Source organism: Coregonus lavaretus (genome assembly GCF_964263955.1).
Source record: "Coregonus lavaretus genome assembly, contig: HAP1_SCAFFOLD_308, whole genome shotgun sequence".
Lineage (NCBI taxonomy): Eukaryota > Metazoa > Chordata > Actinopteri > Salmoniformes > Salmonidae > Coregonus > Coregonus lavaretus.
This window is the reverse complement of record NW_028160494.1, coordinates 188,124-215,467: the sequence shown is the minus strand read 5'-3', so window position 1 is coordinate 215,467 and position 27,344 is coordinate 188,124. Positions and strand designations below refer to the sequence as shown.

The 27,344-nt window shown below is 45.7% G+C and overlaps 1 protein-coding gene across 1 annotated transcript in view; it reads right to left on the bottom strand.

Annotated features, from left to right (window-relative positions):
• LOC311121749 (fibroblast growth factor receptor 3-like) overlaps positions 1-27,344 on the bottom strand; it is a gene marked incomplete at its 5' end in the record, with an annotated part of 221,422 nt that overhangs the window by 35,930 nt on the left and 158,148 nt on the right. The window contains 2 exons of the mRNA XM_084196201.1: positions 25-203; positions 19,553-19,697. Of these exons, the coding sequence (XP_084052327.1) occupies positions 25-203; positions 19,553-19,697 (324 nt within the window). The remainder of the gene's footprint in view (positions 1-24; positions 204-19,552; positions 19,698-27,344) is intronic.

Here is a 27,344-nt window from a genome sequence, read left to right as displayed (position 1 = left end):
AATCTTGTATCTACTTTCTGTTACCTGTCTCTTTAAGGGGAACTTGGAGAGTTTCTGTATGGGCGGGGAGGGCAGGGTCTTCTGGGTAGACATCCTCATACGACAGAGGATGATGATGACGACGGCCAGGATGAAGAGCACGCAGCCCGTCACGTAGATCAGGATGTCAGCATAGTCATCCTCCTTGTCACCTTCATGCAGCGCTGGGAGAGTCAGGGGATAGAGGTCACAGAGTTAACGTTGGACTACAGTCACAACCACAACTACACTACAACCATTGCAGACGGGTCCCAGATCTGCTTGTGCTATCATGTCAACTGCTTATCCCTCATTATCAAGATTTGTGTGACAATGTGTTATAAGGAGTTGGAAACTTGGCATAAGAGCAGAAAAATGACAGTAACCAGGCCACAGAATCTGAATCAGAATCACAACCATTGTGTTTAAATGTGTTGATTAATACCATTCTGTCTTTGCTCAGTGTGTCACAACCACAACTACAGTACAATGTTGATTAAACTAAAATATACATTGTTTTCATTACCATCTGGGCCCCAGGATGAGTAGCTGCTGAAAGAGCAACAGCTAATACGGATCCTAATGAACTAAACTAAACCATTCTAAACATGTCTTTACTAAGTAGCACAATTAAACTAGAATAAGACTGTCTCAGGTCAACGTAGCAACCCTTATAAGGAGTAGTGTGGGAAAGAAGGTACATTTACTCTCCTGGATCTTCAGGAACTTCAAGCTTTTTAAATGAGCTCTTTAACCCTTCTACTGTTACTATTCCTCTAACCCTTCTACTGTTACTATTCCTCTAACCCTTCTACTGTTACTATTCCTCTAACCCTTCTACTGTTACTATTCCTCTAACCCTAAACCCTTCTACTGTTACTATTCCTCTAACCCTTCTACTGTTACTATTCCACTAACCCTTCTACTGTTACTATTCCTCTAACCCTTCTACTGTTACTATTCCTCTAACCCTTCTACTGTTACTATTCCTCTAACCCTTCTACTGTTACTATTCCTCTAACCCTTCTACTGTTACTATTCCTCTAACCCTTCTACGGTTACTATTCCACTAACCCTTCTACTGTTACTATTCCACTAACCCTTCTACTGTTACTATTCCTCTAACCCTTCTACTGTTACTATTCCTCTAACCCTTCTACTGTTACTATTCCTCTAACCCTTCTACTGTTACTATTCCACTAACCCTTCTACTGTTACTATTCCTCTAACCCTTCTACTGTTACTATTCCTCTAACCCTTCTACCGTTACTATTCCACTAACCCTTCTACTGTTACTATTCCTCTAACCCTTCTACTGTTACTATTCCTCTAACCCTTCTACTGTTACTATTCCTCTAACCCTTCTACTGTTACTATTCCACTAACCCTAAACCCTTCTACTGTTACTATTCCACTAACCCTTCTACTGTTACTATTCCTCTAACCCTTCTACTGTTACTATTCCTCTAACCCTTCTACTGTTACTATTCCACTAACCCTTCTACTGTTACTATTCCACTAACCCTTCTACTGTTACTATTCCTCTAACCCTTCTACTGTTACTATTCCACTAACCCTTCTACTGTTACTATTCCTCTAACCCTTCTACTGTTACTATTCCACTAACCCTTCTACTGTTACTATTCCTCTAACCCTAAACCCTTCTACTGTTAATATTCCACTAACCCTTCTACTGTTACTATTCCTCTAACCCTTCTACTGTTACTATTCCTCTAACCCTTCTACCGTTACTATTCCTCTAACCCTTCTACTGTTACTATTCCTCTAACCCTTCTACTGTTACTATTCCACTAACCCTTCTACTGTTACTATTCCTCTAACCCTTCTACTGTTACTATTCCACTAACCCTTCTACTGTTACTATTCCTCTAACCCTTCTACTGTTACTATTCCTCTAACACTTCTACTGTTACTATTCCTCTAACCCTTCTACTGTTACTATTCCTCTAACCCTTCTACTGTTACTATTCCTCTAACCCTTCTACTGTTACTATTCCACTAACCCTTCTACTGTTACTATTCCTCTAACCCTTCTACTGTTACTATTCCACTAACCCTTCTACTGTTACTATTCCTCTAACCCTTCTACTGTTACTATTCCTCTAACCCTTCTACTGTTACTATTCCTCTAACCCTTCTACTGTTACTATTCCTCTAACCCTTCTACTGTTACTATTCCTCTAACCCTTCTACTGTTACTATTCCTCTAACCCTTCTACTGTTACTATTCCTCTAACCCTTCTACGGTTACTATTCCACTAACCCTTCTACTGTTACTATTCCACTAACCCTTCTACTGTTACTATTCCTCTAACCCTTCTACTGTTACTATTCCTCTAACCCTTCTACTGTTACTATTCCTCTAACCCTTCTACTGTTACTATTCCACTAACCCTTCTACTGTTACTATTCCTCTAACCCTTCTACTGTTACTATTCCTCTAACCCTTCTACTGTTACTATTCCTCTAACCCTTCTACTGTTACTATTCCACTAACCCTAAACCCTTCTACTGTTACTATTCCTCTAACCCTTCTACTGTTACTATTCCACTAACCCTTCTACTGTTACTATTCCTCTAACCCTTCTACTGTTACTATTCCTCTAACCCTTCTACTGTTACTATTCCTCTAACCTGTCACGGTTTCGGCCGAGGCTGCTCCTCTTCCTTGTTCGGGCAGGCTTCGGCGGTCGTCGTCTCCGGAGTACTAGCTGCCACCGTTCTATGTTTCATGTTCATTTGGTTTTGTCTGTTCATAACACCTGTCCCTTATTTGTGTCTTAATTGTTTCCCTATTTAGTTTCGTGTGCTTGGGTCAGGTGTTATGCGTGATTGTTCATTGTCAGCCTGCCTCTGTGAAGTTTATTGTATTCTCTCGTTGTGTTTTCCCGAGAGCTCGCACTGCGTGCGCTTTTCTTGTTTTGACGCACTGTGTTTTGTGCGTAATTGTTTGCGCCACCCGGTTGGGTTGGCGACTCATTGTTCTCGTTGTTTTGGGAACATTACTAAAGACGGTTGAAGTCATCCTGGGTCCTGCGCTTGATTCCTTCCACTCACCTACACACACCACTCTGACAGAATCATGCATCTATCATGGAATCAGCAGGAGAGACCACGCCGACAGCCGAGATGGCTGAACGTCTTCGTGGTCAGGAGGACCGCATCAATCAGGTCTGTCACGCCCTGGAGGGGGTGATGAATACCCTGCACCGATGGGAGACCAGCGGGGTTCCCACACCTCCACGAACCGACCCAGCTCCATCGGTCAGCCCTCCTGTCTCATCTCCGGAACCAAGTGGGATTCGGCTCTCGCTCCCGAGGGCGTACGACGGCTCCACTGCCGGGTGTCAAGGGTTCCTGCTGCAGGTGGAGCTCTACCTCGCCACCGTACACCCGGCGCCCTCGGGACACGAGAGCGTCTCAGCCCTCATCTCCTGTCTCACCGGCAAGGCGTTGGAGTGGGCCAACGCCGAGTGGAGGAGAATGGACGCCGCTACCACGAACTATGCGGAGTTCTCCCGCCGCTTCCGTGCTGTGTTCGACCATCCACCAGAGGGGAAGGCGGCGGGGGAGTGGCTATTCTACCTCCGACAGGGGATGAGGAGCGCCCAGGACTTTGCCTTGGAGTTTCGGACCCTAGCGGCTGATGCAGGGTGGAATGAGCGGGCCCATATCGACCATTTCCGCTGCAGCCTCCGGGAGGACGTCCAGCGAGAGTTGGCGTGCAGGGACACTTCGTTGACTTTCGACCAGCTTGTCGACATGGCCATCCGGCTGGATACCCTGCTCGCCACCCGTGGGCGTCCCGGGAGGGGGGGTTCGCCCATTCCACTCTCCAGCACCTCCGAGCCGAGCCCTATGGAGCTCGGAGGTGCTGGCGCTAGGGAACGGAGGAGGAGGAGCCCGAGGGGACCCGGCCCTTGCACCAACTGTGGTCGTGGAGGGCACACCGCGGCTAGGTGTTGGGGCGGGTTCTCTAGTGAGGGAGAAGGCAGGTCACGCATTGGGGGGTCCACCCAGGTGAGTAGGCGCCCTGCTTACCCAGAGCTTTCTGTCGTGCACCTAACCTTGCCTGTTTGTTTCCCACAGGTTGCACCTCGTTCCCAGCATAAGGCGCTGGTAGATTCAGGCGCAGCTGGGAATTTTGTAGATCGCCAGTTTTGTATAGAGTTAGGGATTCCCCTCCTTCCAGTGGATAAGCCTTTCCCCGTCCATGCCCTAGATAGCCGTCCGTTAGGGTCTGGGTTGATTAGGGAAGTCACAGCACCCCTTCAGATGATGGCGCAGGAGGGTCATGAGGAGAGAATTCAGCTCTATCTGATTGACTCTCCTGCGTATCCGGTAGTGCTGGGTCTTCCCTGGTTGATGACTCATGACCCTATTATTAAGTGGCGAGAGAAAGCTCTTAAAGGGTGGTCTGCTCAATGTGAGGGGCGGTGTCTGGGTGTTTCCATAGGGGCGACCTCGGTGGAGAGTCCGAATCTAATGCCAGCACTGCAGATTCCCCCCGAGTATGAGGATTTGGCACTGGCGTTCAGTAAGACTAGGGCGGCGCAGCTGCCGCCTCATAGACGGGGGGATTGTGCGATAGATCTCCAGTCAGGAGCAGCTCTCCCGCGGAGCCATGTGTATCCCTTGTCTCAAGAGGAGAGAAAGGCTATGGAGACGTACATCTCTGAGTCTCTTAGACAGGGATACATACGGACCTCCGTTTCACCCGCTTCCTCAAGTTTCTTTTTTGTGAAGAAAAAGGATGGAGGTCTGCGCCCGTGTATTGATTACCGCGGTCTCAATCAGATCACAGTGAAGTACAGCTATCCACTTCCTCTGATTGCGACTATGACGGAGTCACTGCACGGTGCGCAGTTCTTTACAAAATTGGATCTTAGGAGCGCATATAACTTGGTGCGCATTCGAGAGGGCGATGAATGGAAGACAGCGTTTAGCACGACTTCCGGACACTACGAGTATCTAGTCATGCCATATGGGTTGATGAATGCTCCCTCAGTCTTCCAATCCTTCGTCGATGAGATTTTCCGGGACATGCAGGGACAGGGAGTAGTGGTGTACATCGACGACATTCTGGTGTATAGTCCTACCCGTGCTGAGCATGTAGCCCTGGTGCGCCGAGTATTGAGGAGGCTGTTGGAGCATGACCTATATGTCAAGGCAGAGAAATGTCTGTTTTTCCAGAAGTCGGTCTCCTTTCTGGGTTACCAGTTATCTGCGTCAGGGGTGAAGATGGAGGTAGACCGGGTGTCAGCTGTGCGTAATTGGCAGACCCCAACCACTGTGAAGGAGGTGCAACGGTTCTTGGGTTTTGCGAATTATTACCGGAGGTTTATCCGGGGTTTTGGACAGGTGGCAGCTCCCATAACGTCTCTGTTAAAGGGGGGTCCGGTGCGCTTGCAGTGGTCAGCTGAGGCGGACAGGGCATTTGGGAGACTGAAGGACCTGTTTACCTCGGCGCCGGTGTTGGCGCATCCGGATCCCTCTTTACCGTTCCAAGTAGAGGTGGACGCGTCAGAGGCCGGGATAGGGGCCGTTCTTTCCCAGCGTTCTGGCACTCCACCTAAACTCCGTCCCTGTGCGTTTTACAGTAAGAAGCTCAGTCCGGCGGAGCGGAATTATGACGTAGGAGACAGGGAGCTGTTAGCCGTGGTACAGGCCCTAAAGGTGTGGCGGCATTGGCTCGAGGGGGCTCAACACCCTTTCCTCATTCTAACTGACCATCGTAACCTGGAGTACATCCGGGCAGCTAGGAGACTGAATCCTCGCCAGGCTCGCTGGACTATGTTCCTAGCCCGGTTTGTGTTTAAAATCACATACATCCCTGGGTCCCAGAACGGGAAGGCAGATGCTCTGTCTCGGCGGTATGACGCAGAGGAGAGGTCAGTTGAGTCCACGCCCATACTACCGGAGTCCTGTCTGGTTGCTCCGGTGGTGTGGGAGGTTGATGGTGAGATCGAGCGGGCGTTACGCACCGACCCGAGTCCTCCACAGTGTCCTGTGGGTCGGACGTACGTTCCGCTCGAGGTACGCGATCGCCTCATTTGTTGGGCTCATACGTCCCCCTCCTCTGGCCATCCGGGTATCGGCCGGACAGTGCACTGCCTGAGCACGAAGTACTGGTGGCCAACGTTAGCTAGGGATGTGAGGATTTATGTCTCCTCCTGTTCGGTGTGTGCCCAGTGTAAGGCACCCAGACATTTGCCCAGGGGTAAGTTACAACCCCTGCCTATTCCACAACGACCCTGGTCCCACCTCTCGGTGGATTTTGTTACCGACCTTCCCCCCTCACAGGGGAACACTACCATCCTGGTCGTTGTGGATCGGTTCTCTAAGGCCTGTCGTCTCCTTCCCATGCCGGGTCTACCCACTGCCCTACAGACCGCAGAGGCTCTGTTCACCCATGTCTTCCGGCACTACGGGGTACCCGAGGATATAGTGTCTGACCGAGGCCCCCAGTTCACCTCTAGAGTGTGGAGAGCATTTATGGAACGGTTGGGGGTTTCGGTAAGCCTTACCTCGGGTTACCACCCGGAGAGTAATGGGCAGGTTGAACGTGTCAACCAGGACGTGGGTAGGTTTCTGAGGTCATACTGTCAGGGCCGGCCGGAGGAGTGGGCGAGATATGTGCCCTGGGCCGAGATGGCACAGAACTCTCTTCGCCACTCCTCCACCCAACTAACCCCTTTTCAGTGTGTATTAGGGTACCTGCCGGTTCTGGCACCATGGCATGAGAGCCAGATCGAGGCCCCCGCTGTGGATGAGTGGGTGCGGCGCTCGGAAGAGACGTGGGACGCTGCACACGTCCATCTGCAGCGTGCCATACGTCGACAGAAGACGAGCGCCGACCTACACCGCAGTGAGGGGCCAGTGTACGCACCTGGAGATCGAGTCTGGCTCTCAACCAGAAACCTGCCCCTCCGCCTGCCCTGCCGGAAGCTGGGTCGGCGGTTTGTGGGGCCATTTAAAGTCCTGAGGAGATTGAACGAGGTGAGTTATAGGTTAGAACTACCTGTTGATTACAAAAATATTAACCCCTCGTTCCATGTGTCTCTCCTCAGGCCGGTGGTAGCTGGTCCACTCCAGGACTTTGAGATTGAGGAGACTCCTCCGCCCCCGTTGGACATCGAGGGGGCTCCGGCGTACACCGTGAGGTCCATCCTGGATTCTAGGCGCCGGATGGGGGGTCTTCAATATCTCGTGGAGTGGGAGGGGTACGGTCCGGAGGAGCGGTGCTGGGTGCCAAGGAGGGACGTATTAGACCAGTCCCTACTGACCGATTTCCATCGGGGTCATCCTGCGCGCCCTGCTCCGCGTCGTCCGGGTCGTCCCCGAGCTCCGGGTCGGCGCACGGCTGGAGCCGCGCGTCAAGGGGGGGGTACTGTCACGGTTTCGGCCGAGGCTGCTCCTCTTCCTTGTTCGGGCAGGCTTCGGCGGTCGTCGTCTCCGGAGTACTAGCTGCCACCGTTCTATGTTTCATGTTCATTTGGTTTTGTCTGTTCATAACACCTGTCCCTTATTTGTGTCTTAATTGTTTCCCTATTTAGTTTCGTGTGCTTGGGTCAGGTGTTATGCGTGATTGTTCATTGTCAGCCTGCCTCTGTGAAGTTTATTGTATTCTCTCGTTGTGTTTTCCCGAGAGCTCGCACTGCGTGCGCTTTTCTTGTTTTGACGCACTGTGTTTTGTGCGTAATTGTTTGCGCCACCCGGTTGGGTTGGCGACTCATTGTTCTCGTTGTTTTGGGAACATTACTAAAGACGGTTGAAGTCATCCTGGGTCCTGCGCTTGATTCCTTCCACTCACCTACACACACCACTCTGACATAACCCTTCTACTGTTACTATTCCTCTAACCCTTCTACTGTTACTATTCCTCTAACCCTTCTACTGTTACTATTCCACTAACCCTTCTACTGTTACTATTCCTCTAACCCTTCTACTGTTACTATTCCTCTAACCCTTCTACTGTTACTATTCCTCTAACCCTTCTACTGTTACTATTCCTGTAACCCTTCTACTGTTACTATTCCTCTAACCCTAAACCCTTCTACTGTTAATATTCCACTAACCCTTCTACTGTTACTATTCCTCTAACCCTTCTACTGTTACTATTCCTCTAACCCTTCTACCGTTACTATTCCTCTAACCCTTCTACTGTTACTATTCCTCTAACCCTTCTACTGTTACTATTCCTCTAACCCTTCTACTGTTACTATTCCTCTAACCCTTCTACTGTTACTATTCCTCTAACCCTTCTACTGTTACTATTCCACTAACCCTTCTACTGTTCCTAGTCCTCTAACCCTTCTACTGTTACTATTCCTCTAACCCTTCTACGGTTACTATTCCACTAACCCTTCTATTGTTACTATTCCTCTAACCCTTCTACTGTTACTATTCCTCTAACCCTTCTACTGTTACTATTCCTCTAACCCTTCTACTGTTACTATTCCACTAACCCTTCTACTGTTACTATTCCACTAACCCTTCTACTGTTACTATTCCATTAACCCTTTTACTGTTACTATTCCTCTAACCCTAAACCCTTCTACCGTTACTATTCCACTAACCCTTCTACTGTTACTATTCCTCTAACCCTAAACTCTCCTACTGTTACTATTCCACTAACCATTCTACTGTTACTATTCATCTAACTCTTCTACTGTTACTATTCCACTAACCCTTCTACTGTTACTATTCCTCTAACCCTAAACCCTTCTACTGTTACTATTCCTCTAACCCTAAACCCTTCTACTGTTACTATTCCTCTAACCCTAAACCTTTCTACTGTTACTATTCCTCTAACCCTTCTATTGTTACTATTCCACTAACCCTTCTACTGTTACTATTCCTCTAACCCTTCTACTGTTACTATTCCTCTAACCCTTCTACTGTTACTATTCCTCTAACCCTTCTACTGTTACTATTCCTCTAACCCTTCTACTGTTACTATTCCTCTAACCCTTCTACTGTTACTATTCCTCTAACCCTTCTACTGTTACTATTCCACTAACCCTTCTACTGTTACTATTCCTCTAACCCTAAACTCTTCTACTGTTACTATTCCACTAAGCCTTCTACTGTTACTATTCCTCTAACCCTAAACCCTTCTACTGTTACTATTCAACTAACCCTTCTACTGTTACTATTCCACTAAGCCTTCTACTGTTACTATTCCTCTAACCCTAAACTCTTCTACTGTTACTATTCCTCTAACCCTTCTACTGTTACTATTCCTCTAACCCTTCTACTGTTACTATTCCTCTAACCCTTCTACTGTTACTATTCCTCTAACCCTTCTACTGTTACTATTCCACTAACCCTTCTACTGTTCCTAGTCCTCTAACCCTTCTACTGTTACTATTCCTCTAACCCTTCTACTGTTACTATTCCACTAACCCTTCTACTGTTACTATTCCTCTAACCCTTCTACTGTTACTATTCCTCTAACCCTTCTACTGTTACTATTCCACTAACCCTTCTACTGTTACTATTCCTCTAACCCTTCTACTGTTACTATTCCTCTAACCCTTCTACTGTTACTATTCCTCTAACCCTTCTACTGTTACTATTCCTCTAACCCTTCTACTGTTACTATTCCTCTAACCCTTCTACGGTTACTATTCCACTAACCCTTCTACTGTTACTATTCCACTAACCCTTCTACTGTTACTATTCCTCTAACCCTTCTACTGTTACTATTCCTCTAACCCTTCTACTGTTACTATTCCTCTAACCCTTCTACTGTTACTATTCCACTAACCCTTCTACTGTTACTATTCCTCTAACCCTTCTACTGTTACTATTCCTCTAACCCTTCTACTGTTACTATTCCTCTAACCCTTCTACTGTTACTATTCCACTAACCCTAAACCCTTCTACTGTTACTATTCCTCTAACCCTTCTACTGTTACTATTCCACTAACCCTTCTACTGTTACTATTCCTCTAACCCTTCTACTGTTACTATTCCTCTAACCATTCTACTGTTACTATTCCCCTAACCCTTCTACTGTTACTATTCCTCTAACCCTTCTACTGTTACTATTCCTCTAACCCTTCTACTGTTACTATTCCTCTAACCCTTCTACTGTTACTATTCCACTAACCCTTCTACTGTTACTATTCCTCTAACCCTTCTACTGTTACTATTCCTCTAACCCTTCTACTGTTACTATTCCTCTAACCCTAAACCCTTCTACTGTTAATATTCCACTAACCCTTCTACTGTTACTATTCTTCTAACCCTTCTACTGTTACTATTCCTCTAACCCTTCTACCGTTACTATTCCTCTAACCCTTCTACTGTTACTATTCCTCTAACCCTTCTACTGTTACTATTCCACTAACCCTTCTACTGTTACTATTCCTCTAACCCTTCTACTGTTACTATTCCACTAACCCTTCTACTGTTACTATTCCTCTAACCCTTCTACTGTTACTATTCCTCTAACCCTTCTACTGTTACTATTCCTCTAACCCTTCTACTGTTACTATTCCTCTAACCCTTCTACTGTTACTATTCCTCTAACCCTTCTACTGTTACTATTCCACTAACCCTTCTACTGTTCCTAGTCCTCTAACCCTTCTACTGTTACTATTCCTCTAACCCTTCTACTGTTACTATTCCACTAACCCTTCTACTGTTACTATTCCTCTAACCCTTCTACTGTTACTATTCCTCTAACCCTTCTACTGTTACTATTCCTCTAACCCTTCTACTGTTACTATTCCACTAACCCTTCTACTGTTACTATTCCACTAACCCTTCTACTGTTACTATTCCACTAACCCTTTTACTGTTACTATTCCTTTAACCCTAAACCCTTCTACCGTTACTATTCCACTAACCCTTCTACTGTTACTATTCCTCTAACCCTAAACTCTCCTACTGTTACTATTCCACTAACCATTCTACTGTTACTATTCATCTAACTCTTCTACTGTTACTATTCCACTAACCCTTCTACTGTTACTATTCCTCTAACCCTAAACCCTTCTACTGTTACTATTCCTCTAACCCTAAACCCTTCTACTGTTACTATTCCTCTAACCCTAAACCTTTCTACTGTTACTATTCCTCTAACCCTTCTATTGTTACTATTCCACTAACCCTTCTACTGTTACTATTCCTCTAACCCTTCTACTGTTACTATTCCTCTAACCCTTCTACTGTTACTATTCCTCTAACCCTTCTACTGTTACTATTCCTCTAACCCTTCTACTGTTACTATTCCTCTAACCCTTCTACTGTTACTATTCCTCTAACCCTTCTACTGTTACTATTCCTCTAACCCTTCTACTGTTACTATTCCTCTAACCCTTCTACTGTTACTATTCCACTAAGCCTTCTACTGTTACTATTCCTCTAACCCTAAACTCTTCTACTGTTACTATTCCACTAAGCCTTCTACTGTTACTATTCCTCTAACCCTTCTACTGTTAATATTCCTCTAACCCTTCTACTGTTACTATTCCTCTAACCCTTCTACTGTTACTATTCCTCTAACCCTTCTACTGTTACTATTCCTCTAACCCTTCTACGGTTACTATTCCACTAACCCTTCTACTGTTACTATTCCACTAACCCTTCTACTGTTACTATTCCTCTAACCCTTCTACTGTTACTATTCCTCTAACCCTTCTACTGTTACTATTCCTCTAACCCTTCTACTGTTACTATTCCACTAACCCTTCTACTGTTACTATTCCTCTAACCCTTCTACTGTTACTATTCCTCTAACCCTTCTACTGTTACTATTCCTCTAACCCTTCTACTGTTACTATTCCACTAACCCTAAACCCTTCTACTGTTACTATTCCTCTAACCCTTCTACTGTTACTATTCCACTAACCCTTCTACTGTTACTATTCCTCTAACCCTTCTACTGTTACTATTCCTCTAACCCTTCTACTGTTACTATTCCTCTAACCCTTCTACTGTTACTATTCCTCTAACCCTTCTACTGTTACTATTCCTCTAACCCTTCTACTGTTACTATTCCTCTAACCCTTCTACTGTTACTATTCCACTAACCCTTCCACTGTTACTATTCCTCTAACCCTTCTACTGTTACTATTCCTCTAACCCTTCTACTGTTACTATTCCTCTAACCCTTCTACTGTTAATATTCCACTAACCCTTCTACTGTTACTATTCCTCTAACCCTTCTACTGTTACTATTCCTCTAACCCTTCTACCGTTACTATTCCTCTAACCCTTCTACTGTTACTATTCCTCTAACCCTTCTACTGTTACTATTCCACTAACCCTTCTACTGTTACTATTCCTCTAACCCTTCTACTGTTACTATTCCACTAACCCTTCTACTGTTACTATTCCTCTAACCCTTCTACTGTTACTATTCCTCTAACCCTTCTACTGTTACTATTCCTCTAACCCTTCTACTGTTACTATTCCTCTAACCCTTCTACTGTTACTATTCCTCTAACCCTTCTACTGTTACTATTCCACTAACCCTTCTACTGTTCCTAGTCCTCTAACCCTTCTACTGTTACTATTCCTCTAACCCTTCTACTGTTACTATTCCACTAACCCTTCTACTGTTACTATTCCTCTAAACCTTCTACTGTTACTATTCCTCTAACCCTTCTACTGTTACTATTCCTCTAACCCTTCTACTGTTACTATTCCACTAACCCTTCTACTGTTACTATTCCACTAACCCTTCTACTGTTACTATTCCACTAACCCTTTTACTGTTACTATTCCTCTAACCCTAAACCCTTCTACCGTTACTATTCCACTAACCCTTCTACTGTTACTATTCCTCTAACCCTAAACTCTCCTACTGTTACTATTCCACTAACCATTCTACTGTTACTATTCATCTAACTCTTCTACTGTTACTATTCCACTAACCCTTCTACTGTTACTATTCCTCTAACCCTAAACCCTTCTACTGTTACTATTCCTCTAACCCTAAACCCTTCTACTGTTACTATTCCTCTAACCCTAAACCTTTCTACTGTTACTATTCCTCTAACCCTTCTATTGTTACTATTCCACTAACCCTTCTACTGTTACTATTCCTCTAACCCTTCTACTGTTACTATTCCTCTAACCCTTCTACTGTTACTATTCCTCTAACCCTTCTACTGTTACTATTCCTCTAACCCTTCTACTGTTACTATTCCTCTAACCCTTCTACTGTTACTATTCCTCTAACCCTTCTACTGTTACTATTCCTCTAACCCTTCTACTGTTACTATTCCTCTAACCCTTCTACTGTTACTATTCCACTAAGCCTTCTACTGTTACTATTCCTCTAACCCTAAACCCTTCTACTGTTACTATTCAACTAACCCTTCTACTGTTACTATTCCACTAAGCCTTCTACTGTTACTATTCCTCTAACCCTAAACTCTTCTACTGTTACTATTCCTCTAACCCTTCTACTGTTACTATTCCTCTAACCCTTCTACTGTTACTATTCCTCTAACCCTTCTACTGTTACTATTCCTCTAACCCTTCTACTGTTACTATTCCACTAACCCTTCTACTGTTCCTAGTCCTCTAACCCTTCTACTGTTACTATTCCTCTAACCCTTCTACTGTTACTATTCCACTAACCCTTCTACTGTTACTATTCCTCTAACCCTTCTACTGTTACTATTCCTCTAACCCTTCTACTGTTACTATTCCTCTAACCCTTCTACTGTTACTATTCCACTAAGCCTTCTACTGTTACTATTCCTCTAACCCTAAACTCTTCTACTGTTACTATTCCACTAAGCCTTCTACTGTTACTATTCCTCTAACCCTAAACCCTTCTACTGTTACTATTCAACTAACCCTTCTACTGTTACTATTCCACTAAGCCTTCTACTGTTACTATTCCTCTAACCCTAAACTCTTCTACTGTTACTATTCCTCTAACCATTCTACTGTTACTATTCCTCTAACCCTTCTACTGTTACTATTCCTCTAACCCTTCTACTGTTACTATTCCACTAACCCTTCTACTGTTACTATTCCACTAACCCTTCTACTGTTACTATTCCACTAAGCCTTCTACTGTTACTATTCCTCTAACCCTAAACTCTTCTACTGTTACTATTCCACTAAGCCTTCTACTGTTACTATTCCTCTAACCCTAAACCCTTCTACTGTTACTATTCCACTAACCCTTCTACTGTTACTATTCCACTAACCATTCTACTGTTACTATTCCTCTAACCCTTCTACTGTTACTATTCCACTAACCCTTCTACTGTTACTATTCCACTAACCCTTCTACTGTTACTATTCCTCTAACCCTAAACCCTTCTACTGTTACTATTCCACTAACCCTTCTACTGTTACTCTTCCACTAAGCCTTCTACTGTTACTATTCCACTAACCATTCTACTGTTACTCTTCCTCTAACCCTTCTACTGTTACTATTCCACTAACCCTTCTACTCTTACTATTCCACTAACCCTTCTACTGTTACTATTCCTCTAACCCTTCTACTGTTACTATTCCTCTAACCCTTCTACAGTTACTATTCCACTAACCCTTCTACAGTTACTATTCCACTAACCTTTCTACTGTTACTATTCCACTAAGCCTTCTACTGTTACTATTCCTCTAACCCTTCTACTGTTACTATTCCTCTAACCCTTCTACTGTTACTATTCCTCTAACCCTTCTACTGTTACTATTCCATGAAGCCTTCTACTGTTACTATTCCTCTAACCCTAAACCCTTCTACTGTTATTATTCCTCTAACCCTTCTACAGTTACTATTCCACTAACCCTTCTACAGTTACTATTCCACTAACCCTTCTACTGTTACTATTCCACTAAGCCTTCTACTGTTACTATTCCTCTAACCCTTCTACTGTTACTATTCCTCTAACCCTTCTACTGTTACTATTCCTCTAACCCTAAACTCTTCTACTGTTACTATTCCTCTAACCCTTCTACTGTTACTATTCCACTAACCCTTCTACTGTTACTATTCCACTAAGCCTTCTACTGTTACTATTCCTCTAACCCTAAACTCTTTTACTGTTACTATTCCTCTAACCCTTCTACTGTTACTATTCCTCTAACCCTAAACCCTTCTACTGTTACTATTCCTCTAACCCTTCTACAGTTACTATTCCTCTAACCCTTCTACTGTTACTATTCCACTAACCCTTCTACCGTTACTATTCCACTAACCCTTCTACTGTTACTATTCCACTAACCCTTCTACTGTTACTATTCCTCTAACCCTTCTACTGTTACTATTCCACTAACCCTTCTACTGTTACTATTCCTCTAACCCTAAACTCTCCTACTGTTACTATTCCACTAACCATTCTACTGTTACTATTCCTCTAACTCTTCTACTGTTACTATTCCACTAACCCTTCTACTGTTACTATTCCACTAACCCTTCTACTGTTACTATTCCTCTAACCCTAAATCCTTCTACTGTTACTATTCCACTAACCCTAAACTCTTCTACTGTTACTATTCCTCTAACCCTTCTACTGTTACTATTCCACTAACCATTCTACTGTTACTATTCCTCTAACCCTTCTACTGTTACTATTCCTCTAACCCTTCTACTGTTACTATTCCTCTAACCCTTCTACTGTTACTATTCCACTAACCCTTCTACTGTTACTATTCCACTAACCCTTCTACTGTTACTATTCCTCTAACCCTAAACCCTTCTACTGTTACTATTCCACTAACCCTTCTACTGTTACTATTCCACTAACCCTTCTACTGTTACTATTCCACTAACCCTTCTACTGTTACTATTCCTCTAACCCTTCTACTGTTACTATTCCACTAACCCTTCTACTGTTACTATTCCACTAACCCTTCTACCGTTACTATTCCACTAACCCTTCTACTGTTACTATTCCACTAACCCTTCTACTGTTACTATTCCTCTAACCCTTCTACTGTTACTATTCCACTAACCCTTCTACTGTTACTATTCCTCTAACCCTAAACTCTCCTACTGTTACTATTCCACTAACCATTCTACTGTTACTATTCCTCTAACCCTTCTACTGTTACTATTCCTCTAACCCTTCTACTGTTACTATTCCTCTAACCCTTCTACTGTTACTATTCCACTAACCCTTCTACTGTTACTATTCCACTAACCCTTCTACTGTTACTATTCCTCTAACCCTAAACCCTTCTACTGTTACTATTCCACTAACCCTTCTACTGTTACTATTCCACTAACCCTTCTACTGTTACTATTCCTCTAACCCTTCTACTGTTACTATTCCTCTAACCCTTCTACTGTTACTATTCCACTAACCCTTCTACTGTTACTATTCCACTAACCCTTCTACCGTTACTATTCCACTAACCCTTCTACTGTTACTATTCCACTAACCCTTCTACTGTTACTATTCCTCTAACCCTTCTACTGTTACTATTCCACTAACCCTTCTACTGTTACTATTCCTCTAACCCTAAACTCTCCTACTGTTACTATTCCACTAACCATTCTACTGTTACTATTCCTCTAACTCTTCTACTGTTACTATTCCACTAACCCTTCTACTGTTACTATTCCACTAACCCTTCTACTGTTACTATTCCTCTAACCCTAAATCCTTCTACTGTTACTATTCCACTAACCCTAAACTCTTCTACTGTTACTATTCCTCTAACCCTTCTACTGTTACTATTCCACTAACCATTCTACTGTTACTATTCCTCTAACCCAGGGGTGTCAAACTCATTCCATGGAGGGCCTAGTGTCTGCAGGTTTTTGGTTTTTCCTTTCAATTAAGCCCTAGACAACCAGGTGTGGGGAGTTCTTTACTAATTAGTGACCTTAATTCATCAATCAAGGACAAGGGAGGAGTGAAAACCCGCAGCCACTAGGCCCTCCGTGGAATGAGTTTGACACATGTGCTCTAACCCTTCTACTGTTACTATTCCTCTAACCCTTCTACTGTTACTATTCCTCTAACCCTTCTACTGTTACTATTCCACTAACCCTTCTACTGTTACTATTCCACTAACCCTTCTACTGTTACTATTCCTCTAACCCTAAACCCTTCTACTGTTACTATTCCACTAACCCTTCTACTGTTACTATTCCACTAACCCTTCTCCTGTTACTATTCCACTAACCCTTCTACTGTTACTATTCCTCTAACCCTTCTACTGTTACTATTCCACTAACCCTTCTACTGTTACTATTCCACTAACCCTTCTACTGTTACTATTCCTCTAACCCTTCTACTGTTACTATTCCTCTAACCCTTCTACTGTTACTATACCTCTAACCCTTCTACTGTTACTATTCCACTAAGCCTTCTACTGTTACTATCCAACTAACCCTTCTACGGTTACTATTCCACTAACCCTTCTACTGTTACTATTCCTCTAACCCTTCTACTGTTACTATTCCACGAAGCCTTCTACTGTTACTATTCCTCTAACCCTAAACCCTTCTACTGTTACTATTCCTCTAACCCTTCTACAGTTACTATTCCACTAACCCTTCTACAGTTACTATTCCACTAACCCTTCTACTGTTACTATTCCACTAAGCCTTCTACTGTTACTATTCCTCTAACCCTTCTACTGTTACTATTCCTCTAACCCTTCTACTGTTACTATTCCTCTAACCCTAAACTCTTCTACTGTTACTATTCCTCTAACCCTTCTACTGTTACTATTCCACTAACCCTTCTACTGTTACTATTCCACTAAGCCTTCTACTGTTACTATTCCTCTAACCCTAAACTCTTCTACTGTTACTATTCCTCTAACCCTTCTACTGTTACTATTCCTCTAACCCTAAACCCTTCTACTGTTACTATTCCTCTAACCCTTCTACAGTTACTATTCCTCTAACCCTTCTTCTGTTACTATTCCACTAACCCTTCTACCGTTACTATTCCACTAACCCTTCTACTGTTACTATTCCACTAACCCTTCTACTGTTACTATTCCTCTAACCCTTCTACTGTTACTATTCCTCTAACCCTTCTACTGTTACTATTCCTCTAACCCTTCTACTGTTACTATTCCTCTAACCCTTCTACTGTTACTATTTCTCTAACCCTTCTACTGTTACTATTCCTCTAACCCTTCTACTGTTACTATTCCACTAACCCTTCTACTGTTACTATTCCTCTAACCATTCTACTGTTACTATTCCTCTAACCCTTCTACTGTTACTATTCCACTAAGCCTTCTACTGTTACTATTCCACTAAGTCTTCTACTGTTACTATTCCACTAACCCTTCTACTGTTACTATTCCACTAACCATTCTACTGTTACTATTCCTCTAACCCTTCTACTGTTACTATTCCACTAACCCTTCTACTGTTACTATTCCACTAACCCTTCTACCGTTACTATTCCTCTAACCCTAAACCCTTCTACTGTTACTATTCCACTAACCCTTCTACCGTTACTATTCCACTAAGCCTTCTACTGTTACTATTCCACTAACCATTCTACTGTTACTATTCCTCTAACCCTAAACCCTTCTACTGTTACTATTCCACTAACCCTTCTACCGTTACTATTCCACTAACCCTTCTACTGTTACTATTCCACTAACCCTTCTACTGTTACTATTCCTGTAACCCTAAACAGTCTCTAGGAGGCTGGGGGACATAGTTACGTCTCTAGGAGGCTGGGGGACATAGTTCAGTCTAGGAGGCTGGGGGACATAGTTCAGTCTCTAGGAGGCTGGGGGACATAGTTCAGTCTAGGAGGCTGGGGGACATAGTTCAGTCTCTAGGAGGCTGGGGGACATAGTTCAGTCTCTAGGAGGCTGGGGGACATAGTTCAGTCTCTAGGAGGCTGGGGGACATAGTTCAGTCTAGGAGGCTGGGGGACATAGTTCAGTCTCTAGGAGGCTGGGGGACATAGTTCAGTCTAGGAGGCTGGGGGACATAGTTCAGTCTAGGAGGCTGGGGGACATAGTTCAGTCTCTAGGAGGCTGGGGGACATAGTTCAGTCTCTAGGAGGCTGGGGGACATAGTTCAGTCTAGGAGGCTGGGGGACATAGTTCAGTCTCTAGGAGTCTGGGGGACATAGTTCAGTCTAGGAGGCTGGGGGACATAGTTCAGTCTAGGAGGCTGGGGGACATAGTTCAGTCTCTAGGAGGCTGGGGGACATAGTTCAGTCTCTAGGAGGTTGGGGGACATAGTTCAGTCTCTAGGAGGCTGGGGGACATAGTTCAGTCTCTAGGAGGCTGGGGGACATAGTTCAGTCTCTAGGAGGCTGGGGGACATAGTTCAGTCTCTAGGAGGCTGGGGGTCATAGTTCAACATTCATACTGAAGTCTCTACACTACAATCAATTATCTCTAGGATGGTGATGCTTCTTCAGCTGAATACTGTGCTACTGATGAAATTACTAAATCATCTTTATAAATAAATGGGTTTAATTGCTTTATCTTGAATCAAATTACATTTGAAAAGTTTCAGGCACAGATATACAAACAGCAATACAGAGATTCAACAGTTGAATGAGACATAGAGGAAAGAGAGGGGGGGGGGATATACCTGGGAGCACGGTGAGCCAAGCAGAGTGGTAAGCGTACCCAATAGAGTTCCCTGCCAGACAAGTATACTCTCCTGCATCCTCTAAAGACACATTGGTAAGGAAGAGGCTCTCTAGTTCCTTATCCGTAGTGTTTATACCAGCCGTCTGGAGAGGAGGGGAGGAGGAGAGGAGAGAGGGATGGAGAGAGAGGAACAGAGAGAGTTATCATAAACCAAACGCTCCAAGAGAAAATGCACCAAACACCAAAACACTAAAACCACCGAGCACAAGGAGAGGAGCATCTCAGAATAGACCAGTCACCAATGGGAACAGAGGGTTAGGTTTAGAGGTCAGGGGTTAGGGGTCACAGGAAGCAGGACTGAAGACCTTATTCCACAGGGCTCAAGTCGGCTTGATGTAACATCACTAGGATGATCTTTACCACCACCTCAACTAGCTGACACCCAGAGCAGCAGCAGAGAAGCCGTCACCAAAAGGTCCCATATCACCACCACACCATGTACTGCCATCAAACTGAGGAGAGGGGGAGGGGAGAGAGGGATGAATACACTGACCACAAAAGCCAACATGTTTAGAAAAGAAAGCATCATCGCTGTGGCTTTTGCAGAAGGACCAAATCGGCCATATGATCAGCACCATAACACACTGCCATAAAGCAGAGGTTAAACAACACCATGGTGTATTTCAACTGAGGATAGAAACGACTACTGGGGTCTGATCTATGTGTGTGTCTACAGCTCAGTGATAAGCAGTGTTCATCCAGCCGTCCTGCATGCAGCTCTGCTATACAACTGTCTGGAATACCAATAACACGGTGTGTGTGTGTGTGTTTGAGGAGGGGGAGAGCGCAGCCTATTGAAGTACTAGCAGTAATGAAGGGTGTGAAACTGTGGTTGTATTGATCTGAGGAAGGTGATGGTAAATGGATGAGACAAGCTAACTGACAAACTTCAGCTCAACCCTAATATTGGGGTTTCTGCTCATCAACCAGCCAGACAATCAGCAGCACAGGAAAAACAGACTGAGAACCAGAACAGGGGACATAGAGATGGAGAGATAGAGGAGGGGAAACAGAGGGGGAGAGATAGAGGGAGAGATAGAGGGGGGGAAACAGAGGGGGAGAGATAGAGGGAGAGATAGAGGGGGGGAAACAGAGGGGGAGAGATAGAGGGAGAGATAGAGGAGGGGAAACAGAGGGGGAGAGATAGAGGGAGAGATAGAGGAGGGGAAACAGAGGGGGAGAGATAGAGGGAGAGATAGAGGGAGAGATAGAGGGAGAGATAGAGGGAGAGATAGAGGAGGGGAAACAGAGGGGGAGAGATAGAGGGAGAGATATCGGAGGGGAAACAGAGGAGGAGAGATAGAGGGAGAGATAGAGGGAGAGATAGAGGGAGAGATAGAGGGAGAGATAGAGGAGGGGAAACAGAGAAGGAGAGATAGAGGGAGAGATAGAGGAGGGGAAACAGAGGGGGAGAGATAGAGGGAGAGATAGAGGAGGGGGAAACAGAGGGGGAGAGATAGAGGGAGAGATAGAGGGAGAGATAGAGGAGGGGAAACAGAGGGGGAGAGATAGAGGGAGAGATAGAGGAGGGGGAAACAGAGGGGGAGAGATAGAGGGAGAGATAGAGGAGGGGAAACAGAGGGGGAGAGATAGAGGGAGAGATAGAGGAGGGGGAAACAGAGGGGGAGAGAAAGAGGGAGAGATAGAGGAGGGGAAACAGAGGGGGAGAGATAGAGGAGGGGAAACAGAGGGGGAGAGATAGAGGGAGAGATAGAGGAGGGGAAACAGAGGGGGAGAGATAGAGGGAGAGATAGAGGAGGGGAAACAGAGGGGGAGAGATAGAGGGAGAGATAGAGGGAGAGATAGAGGGAGAGATAGAGGAGGGGAAACAGAGGGGGAGAGATAGAGGGAGAGATATCGGAGGGGAAACAGAGGGGGAGAGATAGAGGGAGAGATAGAGGGAGAGATAGAGGAGGGGAAACAGAGGGGGAGAGATAGAGGGAGAGAAATAGGAGGGGAAACAGAGGGGGAGAGATAGAGGGAGAGATAGAGGAGGGGGAAACAGAGGGGGAGAGATAGAGGGAGAGATAGAGGAGGGGAAACATAGGGGGGAGAAAGAGGGAGAGATAGAGGAGGGGAAACATAGGGGGGAGATAGAGGGAGAGATAGAGGAGGGGAAACAGAGGGGGAGAGATAGAGGGAGAGATAGAGAGAGAGATAGAGGAGGGGAAACAGAGGGAGAGATAGAGGGAGAGATAGAGGGAGAGATAGAGGGAGAGATAGAGGGAGAGATAGAGGAGGGGAAACAGAGAAGGAGAGATAGAGGGAGAGATAGAGGAGGGGAAACAGAGGGGGAGAGATAGAGGGAGAGATAGAGGGAGAGATAGAGGAGGGGAAACAGAGGGGGAGAGATAGAGGGAGAGATAGAGGAGGGGAAACAGAGGGAGAGATAGAGGAGGGGGAAACAGAGGGGGAGAGATAGAGGGAGAGATAGAGGAGGGGAAACAGAGGGGGAGAGATAGAGGGAGAGATAGAGGAGGGGAAACAGAGGGGGAGAGATAGAGGGAGAGATAGAGGAGGGGAAACAGAGGGAGAGATAGAGGGAGAGATAGAGGAGGGGGAAACAGAGGGGGAGAGATAGAGGGAGAGATAGAGGAGGGGAAACAGAGGGGGAGAGATAGAGGGAGAGATAGAGGAGGGGAAACAGAGGGGGAGAGATAGAGGGAGAGATAGAGGAGGGGAAACAGAGGGGGAGAGATAGAGGGAGAGATAGAGGAGGGGAAACAGAGGGGGAGAGATAGAGGGAGAGATAGAGGGAGAGATAGAGGAGGGGAAACAGAGGGGGAGAGATAGAGGGAGAGATAGAGGAGGGGAAACAGAGGGGGAGAGATAGAGGGAGAGATAGAGGGAGAGATAGAGGGAGAGATAGAGGGAGAGATAGAGGAGGGGAAACAGAGAAGGAGAGATAGAGGGAGAGATAGAGGAGGGGAAACAGAGGGGGAGAGATAGAGGGAGAGATAGAGGAGGGGAAACAGAGGGGGAGAGATAGAGGGAGAGATAGAGGAGGGGAAACATAGGGGGGAGAAAGAGGGAGAGATAGAGGAGGGGAAACAGAGGGGGAGAGATAGAGGAGGGGGAAACAGAGGGGAGAGATAGAGGGAGAGATAGAGGAGGGGGAAACAGAGGGGGAGAGATAGAGGGAGAGATAGAGGAGGGGAAACAGAGGGGGAGAGATAGAGGGAGAGATAGAGGAGGGGGAAACAGAGGGGGAGAGAAAGAGGGAGAGATAGAGGAGGGGAAACAGAGGGGGAGAGATAGAGGGAGAGATAGAGGAGGGTAAACAGAGGGGGAGAGATAGAGGGAGAGATAGAGGAGGGGACACATAGGGGGGAGAAAGAGGGAGAGATAGAGGAGGGGAAACAGAGGGGGAGAGATAGAGGAGGGGAAACAGAGGGGGAGAGATAGAGGGAGAGATAGAGGAGGGGAAACAGAGGGGGAGAGATAGAGGGAGAGATAGAGGAGGGGAAACAGAGGGGGAGAGATAGAGGGAGAGATAGAGGGAGAGATAGAGGGAGAGATAGAGGGAGAGATAGAGGAGGGGAAACAGAGGGGGAGAGATAGAGGGAGAGATATCGGAGGGGAAACAGAGGGGGAGAGATAGAGGGAGAGATAGAGGGAGAGATAGAGGAGGGGAAACAGAGGGGGAGAGATAGAGGGAGAGATAGAGGAGGGGAAACAGAGGGGGAGAGATAGAGGGAGAGATAGAGGAGGGGGAAACAGAGGGGGAGAGATAGAGGGAGAGATAGAGGAGGGGAAACATAGGGGGGAGAAAGAGGGAGAGATAGAGGAGGGGAAACATAGGGGGGAGATAGAGGGAGAGATAGAGGAGGGGAAACAGAGGGGGAGAGATAGAGGGAGAGATAGAGAGAGAGATAGAGGAGGGGAAACAGAGGGAGAGATAGAGGGAGAGATAGAGGAGGGGAAACAGAGAAGGAGAGATAGAGGGAGAGATAGAGGAGGGGAAACAGAGGGGGAGAGATAGAGGGAGAGATAGAGGAGGGGAAACAGAGGGGGAGAGATAGAGGAAGAGATAGAGGAGGGGAAACATAGGGGGGAGAAAGAGGGAGAGATAGAGGAGGGGAAACAGAGGGGGAGAGATAGAGGGAGAGATAGAGGAGGGTAAACAGAGGGGGAGAGATAGAGGGAGAGATAGAGGGAGAGATAGAGGGAGAGATAGAGGGAGAGATAGAGGAGGGGAAACAGAGAAGGAGAGATAGAGGGAGAGATAGAGGAGGGGAAACAGAGGGGGAGAGATAGAGGGAGAGATAGAGGGAGAGATAGAGGAGGGGAAACAGAGGGGGACTGATAGAGGGAGAGATAGAGGAGGGGAAACAGAGGGAGAGATAGAGGGAGAGATAGAGGAGGGGGAAACAGAGGGGGAGAGATAGAGGGAGAGATAGAGGAGGGGAAACAGAGGGGGAGAGATAGAGGGAGAGATAGAGGAGGGGAAACAGAGGGGGAGAGATAGAGGGAGAGATAGAGGAGGGGAAACAGAGGGGGAGAGATAGAGGGAGAGATAGAGGAGGGGAAACAGAGGGGGAGAGATAGAGGGAGAGATAGAGGGAGAGATAGAGGAGGGGAAACAGAGGGGGAGAGATAGAGGGAGAGATATCGGAGGGGAAACAGAGGGGGAGAGATAGAGGGAGAGATAGAGGGAGAGATAGAGGGAGAGATAGAGGGAGAGATAGAGGAGGGGAAACAGAGAAGGAGAGATAGAGGGAGAGATAGAGGAGGGGAAACAGAGGGGGAGAGATAGAGGGAGAGATAGAGGAGGGGAAACAGAGGGGGAGAGATAGAGGGAGAGATAGAGGGAGAGATAGAGGGAGAGATAGAGGGAGAGATAGAGGAGGGGAAACAGAGAAGGAGAGATAGAGGGAGAGATAGAGGAGGGGAAACATAGGGGGAGAGATAGAGGGAGAGATAGAGGAGGGGAAAACAGAGGGGGAGAGATAGAGGGAGAGATAGAGGAGGGGAAACATAGGGGAGAGAAAGAGGGAGAGATAGAGGAGGGGAAACAGAGGGGGAGAGATAGAGGGAGAGATAGAGGAGGGGAAACAGAGGGGGAGAGATAGAGGGAGAGATAGAGGAGGGGGAAACAGAGGGGGAGAGATAGAGGGAGAGATAGAGGAGGGGAAACATAGGGGGGAGAAAGAGGGAGAGATAGAGGAGGGGAAACAGAGGGGGAGAGATAGAGGGAGAGATAGAGGAGGGGAAACAGAGGGGGAGAGATAGAGGGAGAGATAGAGGAGGGGGAAACAGAGGGGGAGAGATAGAGGGAGAGATAGAGGAGGGGAAACAGAGGGGGAGAGATAGAGGGAGAGATAGAGGAGGGGGAAACAGAGGGGGAGAGATAGAGGGAGAGATAGAGGAGGGGAAACAGAGGGGGAGAGATAGAGGGAGAGATAGAGGGAGAGATAGAGGGAGAGATAGAGGAGGGTAAACAGAGAAGGAGAGATAGAGGGAGAGATAGAGGAGGGGAAACAGAGGGGGGAGAAAGAGGGAGAGATAGAGGGAGAGATAGAAGAGGGGAACAGAGGGGGGAGAAAGAGGGAGAGATAGAGGGAGAGATATCGGAGGGGAAACAGAAGGGGAGAGATAGAGGGAGAGATAGAGAGAGAGATAGAGGAGGGGAAACAGAGGGAGAGATAGAGGGAGAGATAGAGAGAGAGATAGAGGAGGGGAAACAGAGGGAGAGATAGAGGGAGAGATAGAGAGAGAGATATCGGAGGGGAAACAGAGGGAGAGATAGAGGGAGAGATAGAGGGAGAGATATCGGAGGGGAAACAGAGGGAGAGATAGAGGGAGAGATAGAGAGAGAGATAGAGGAGGGGAAACAGAGGGAGAGATAGAGGGAGAGATAGAGAGAGAGATAGAGGAGGGGAAACAGAGGGAGAGATAGAGGGAGAGATAGAGGGAGAGATAGAGGAGGGGAAACAGAGGGAGAGATAGAGGGAGAGATAGAGGGAGAGATAGAGGGAGAGATAGAGGGAGAGATATCGGAGGGGAAACAGAGGGGGAGAGATAGAGGGAGAGATAGAGAGAGAGATAGAGGGAGAGATAGAGGGAGAGATAGAGGGGGAGATATCGGAGGGGAAACAGAGGGAGAGAGATAGAGGAGGGGAAACAGAGGGAGAGATAGAGGAGGGTTATTCTAGAACAGTAGACAGCTCGTAGCGCCAGGTGGTCATAGTGATAGTGGGGTTTACGTGGTTTACCTGCTCTGTGTATTTTAAGCCAGAAGGTGTTTTCTGACTTTCCTACAAAGTTAGACGCGCGACACCAGTACTTCCCGGCATCAGCTTCGGTCACATTCAACACAGTCAGTTTAACATCAACCTCTGTTCTCCTGCTCACTAGACTCTGGAGAGTAGAGGTTAAAACACACTGGCGTAAACAACAACAAACACAACAACAACAACAACAGAACCAGTTTAACATCAACCTCTGTTCTCCTGCTAGACTGTGGAGGAGAAGAGCGTTAGAACCATACAGTTACATATTATAACTCTACATTGGGATCCTAGCAATATGCTAGATCCAATAGGATCTCCGTGGTTAAAACACACTGTGAAATGGAAGCTGTAGATAAGGATATTAAAGGCTTATATAAGTACATATGCACACACACGCACTGCATCATTACTCGTGATGGGAAAAACTGTTGATCAATAATTACATATGAGGAGAAAACAGATCATATATTCAACTGTAGCTGATTCATTAAAACATATCATATATTAAACTGTAGCTGGTTCATTAAAACATATCATATATTCAACTGTAGCTGGTTCATTAAAACATATCATATATTCAACTGTAGCTGGTTCATTAAAACATATCATATATTCAACTGTAGCTGGTTCATTAAAACATATCATATATTCAACTGTAGCTGGTTCATTAAAACATATCATATATTCAACTGTAGCTAGTTCATTAAAACATATCATATATTCAACTGTAGCTGGTTCATTAAAACATATCATATATTCAACTGTAGCTGGTTCATTAAAACATATCATATATTCAACTGTAGCTGGTTCATTAAAACAGATCATATATTCAACTGTAGCTGGTTCATTAAAACAGATCATATATCATAACGATATGAAGTATTAATATATTATATCTGTCTCACCCAGTAGAAAACATGTATGTACGAATGACTGTGAATAAAATTATCTGCTAAATGATATACATTATATTTATACTTGCCATTCACCAAAATGTTATGCATTTTTCTTAAAACATCCTCACCAAAATGTAATTCCACTACCCCCTTCTCTATAGATGCTCTGTGGTGGGGTCAGTCCCAGATCAACTATAAAGACTGTGGTGGGGTCAGTCCCAGATCATCTATAAAGACTGTGGTGGGGTCAGTCCCAGATCATCTATAAAGACTGTGGTGGGGTCAGTCCCAGATCAACTATAAAGACTGTGGTGGGGTCAGTCCCAGATCAACTATAAAGACTGTGGTGGGGTCAGTCCCAGATCAACTATAAAGACTGTGGTGGGGTCAGTCCCAGATCATCTATAAAGACTGTGGTGGGGTCAGTCCCAGATCATCTATAAAGACTGTGGTGGGGTCAGTCCCAGATCAACTATAAAGACTGTGGTGGGGTCAGTCCCAGATCAACTATAAAGACTGTGGTGGGGTCAGTCCCAGATCAACTATAAAGACTGTGGTGGGGTCAGTCCCAGATCAACTATAAAGACTGTGGTGGGGTCAG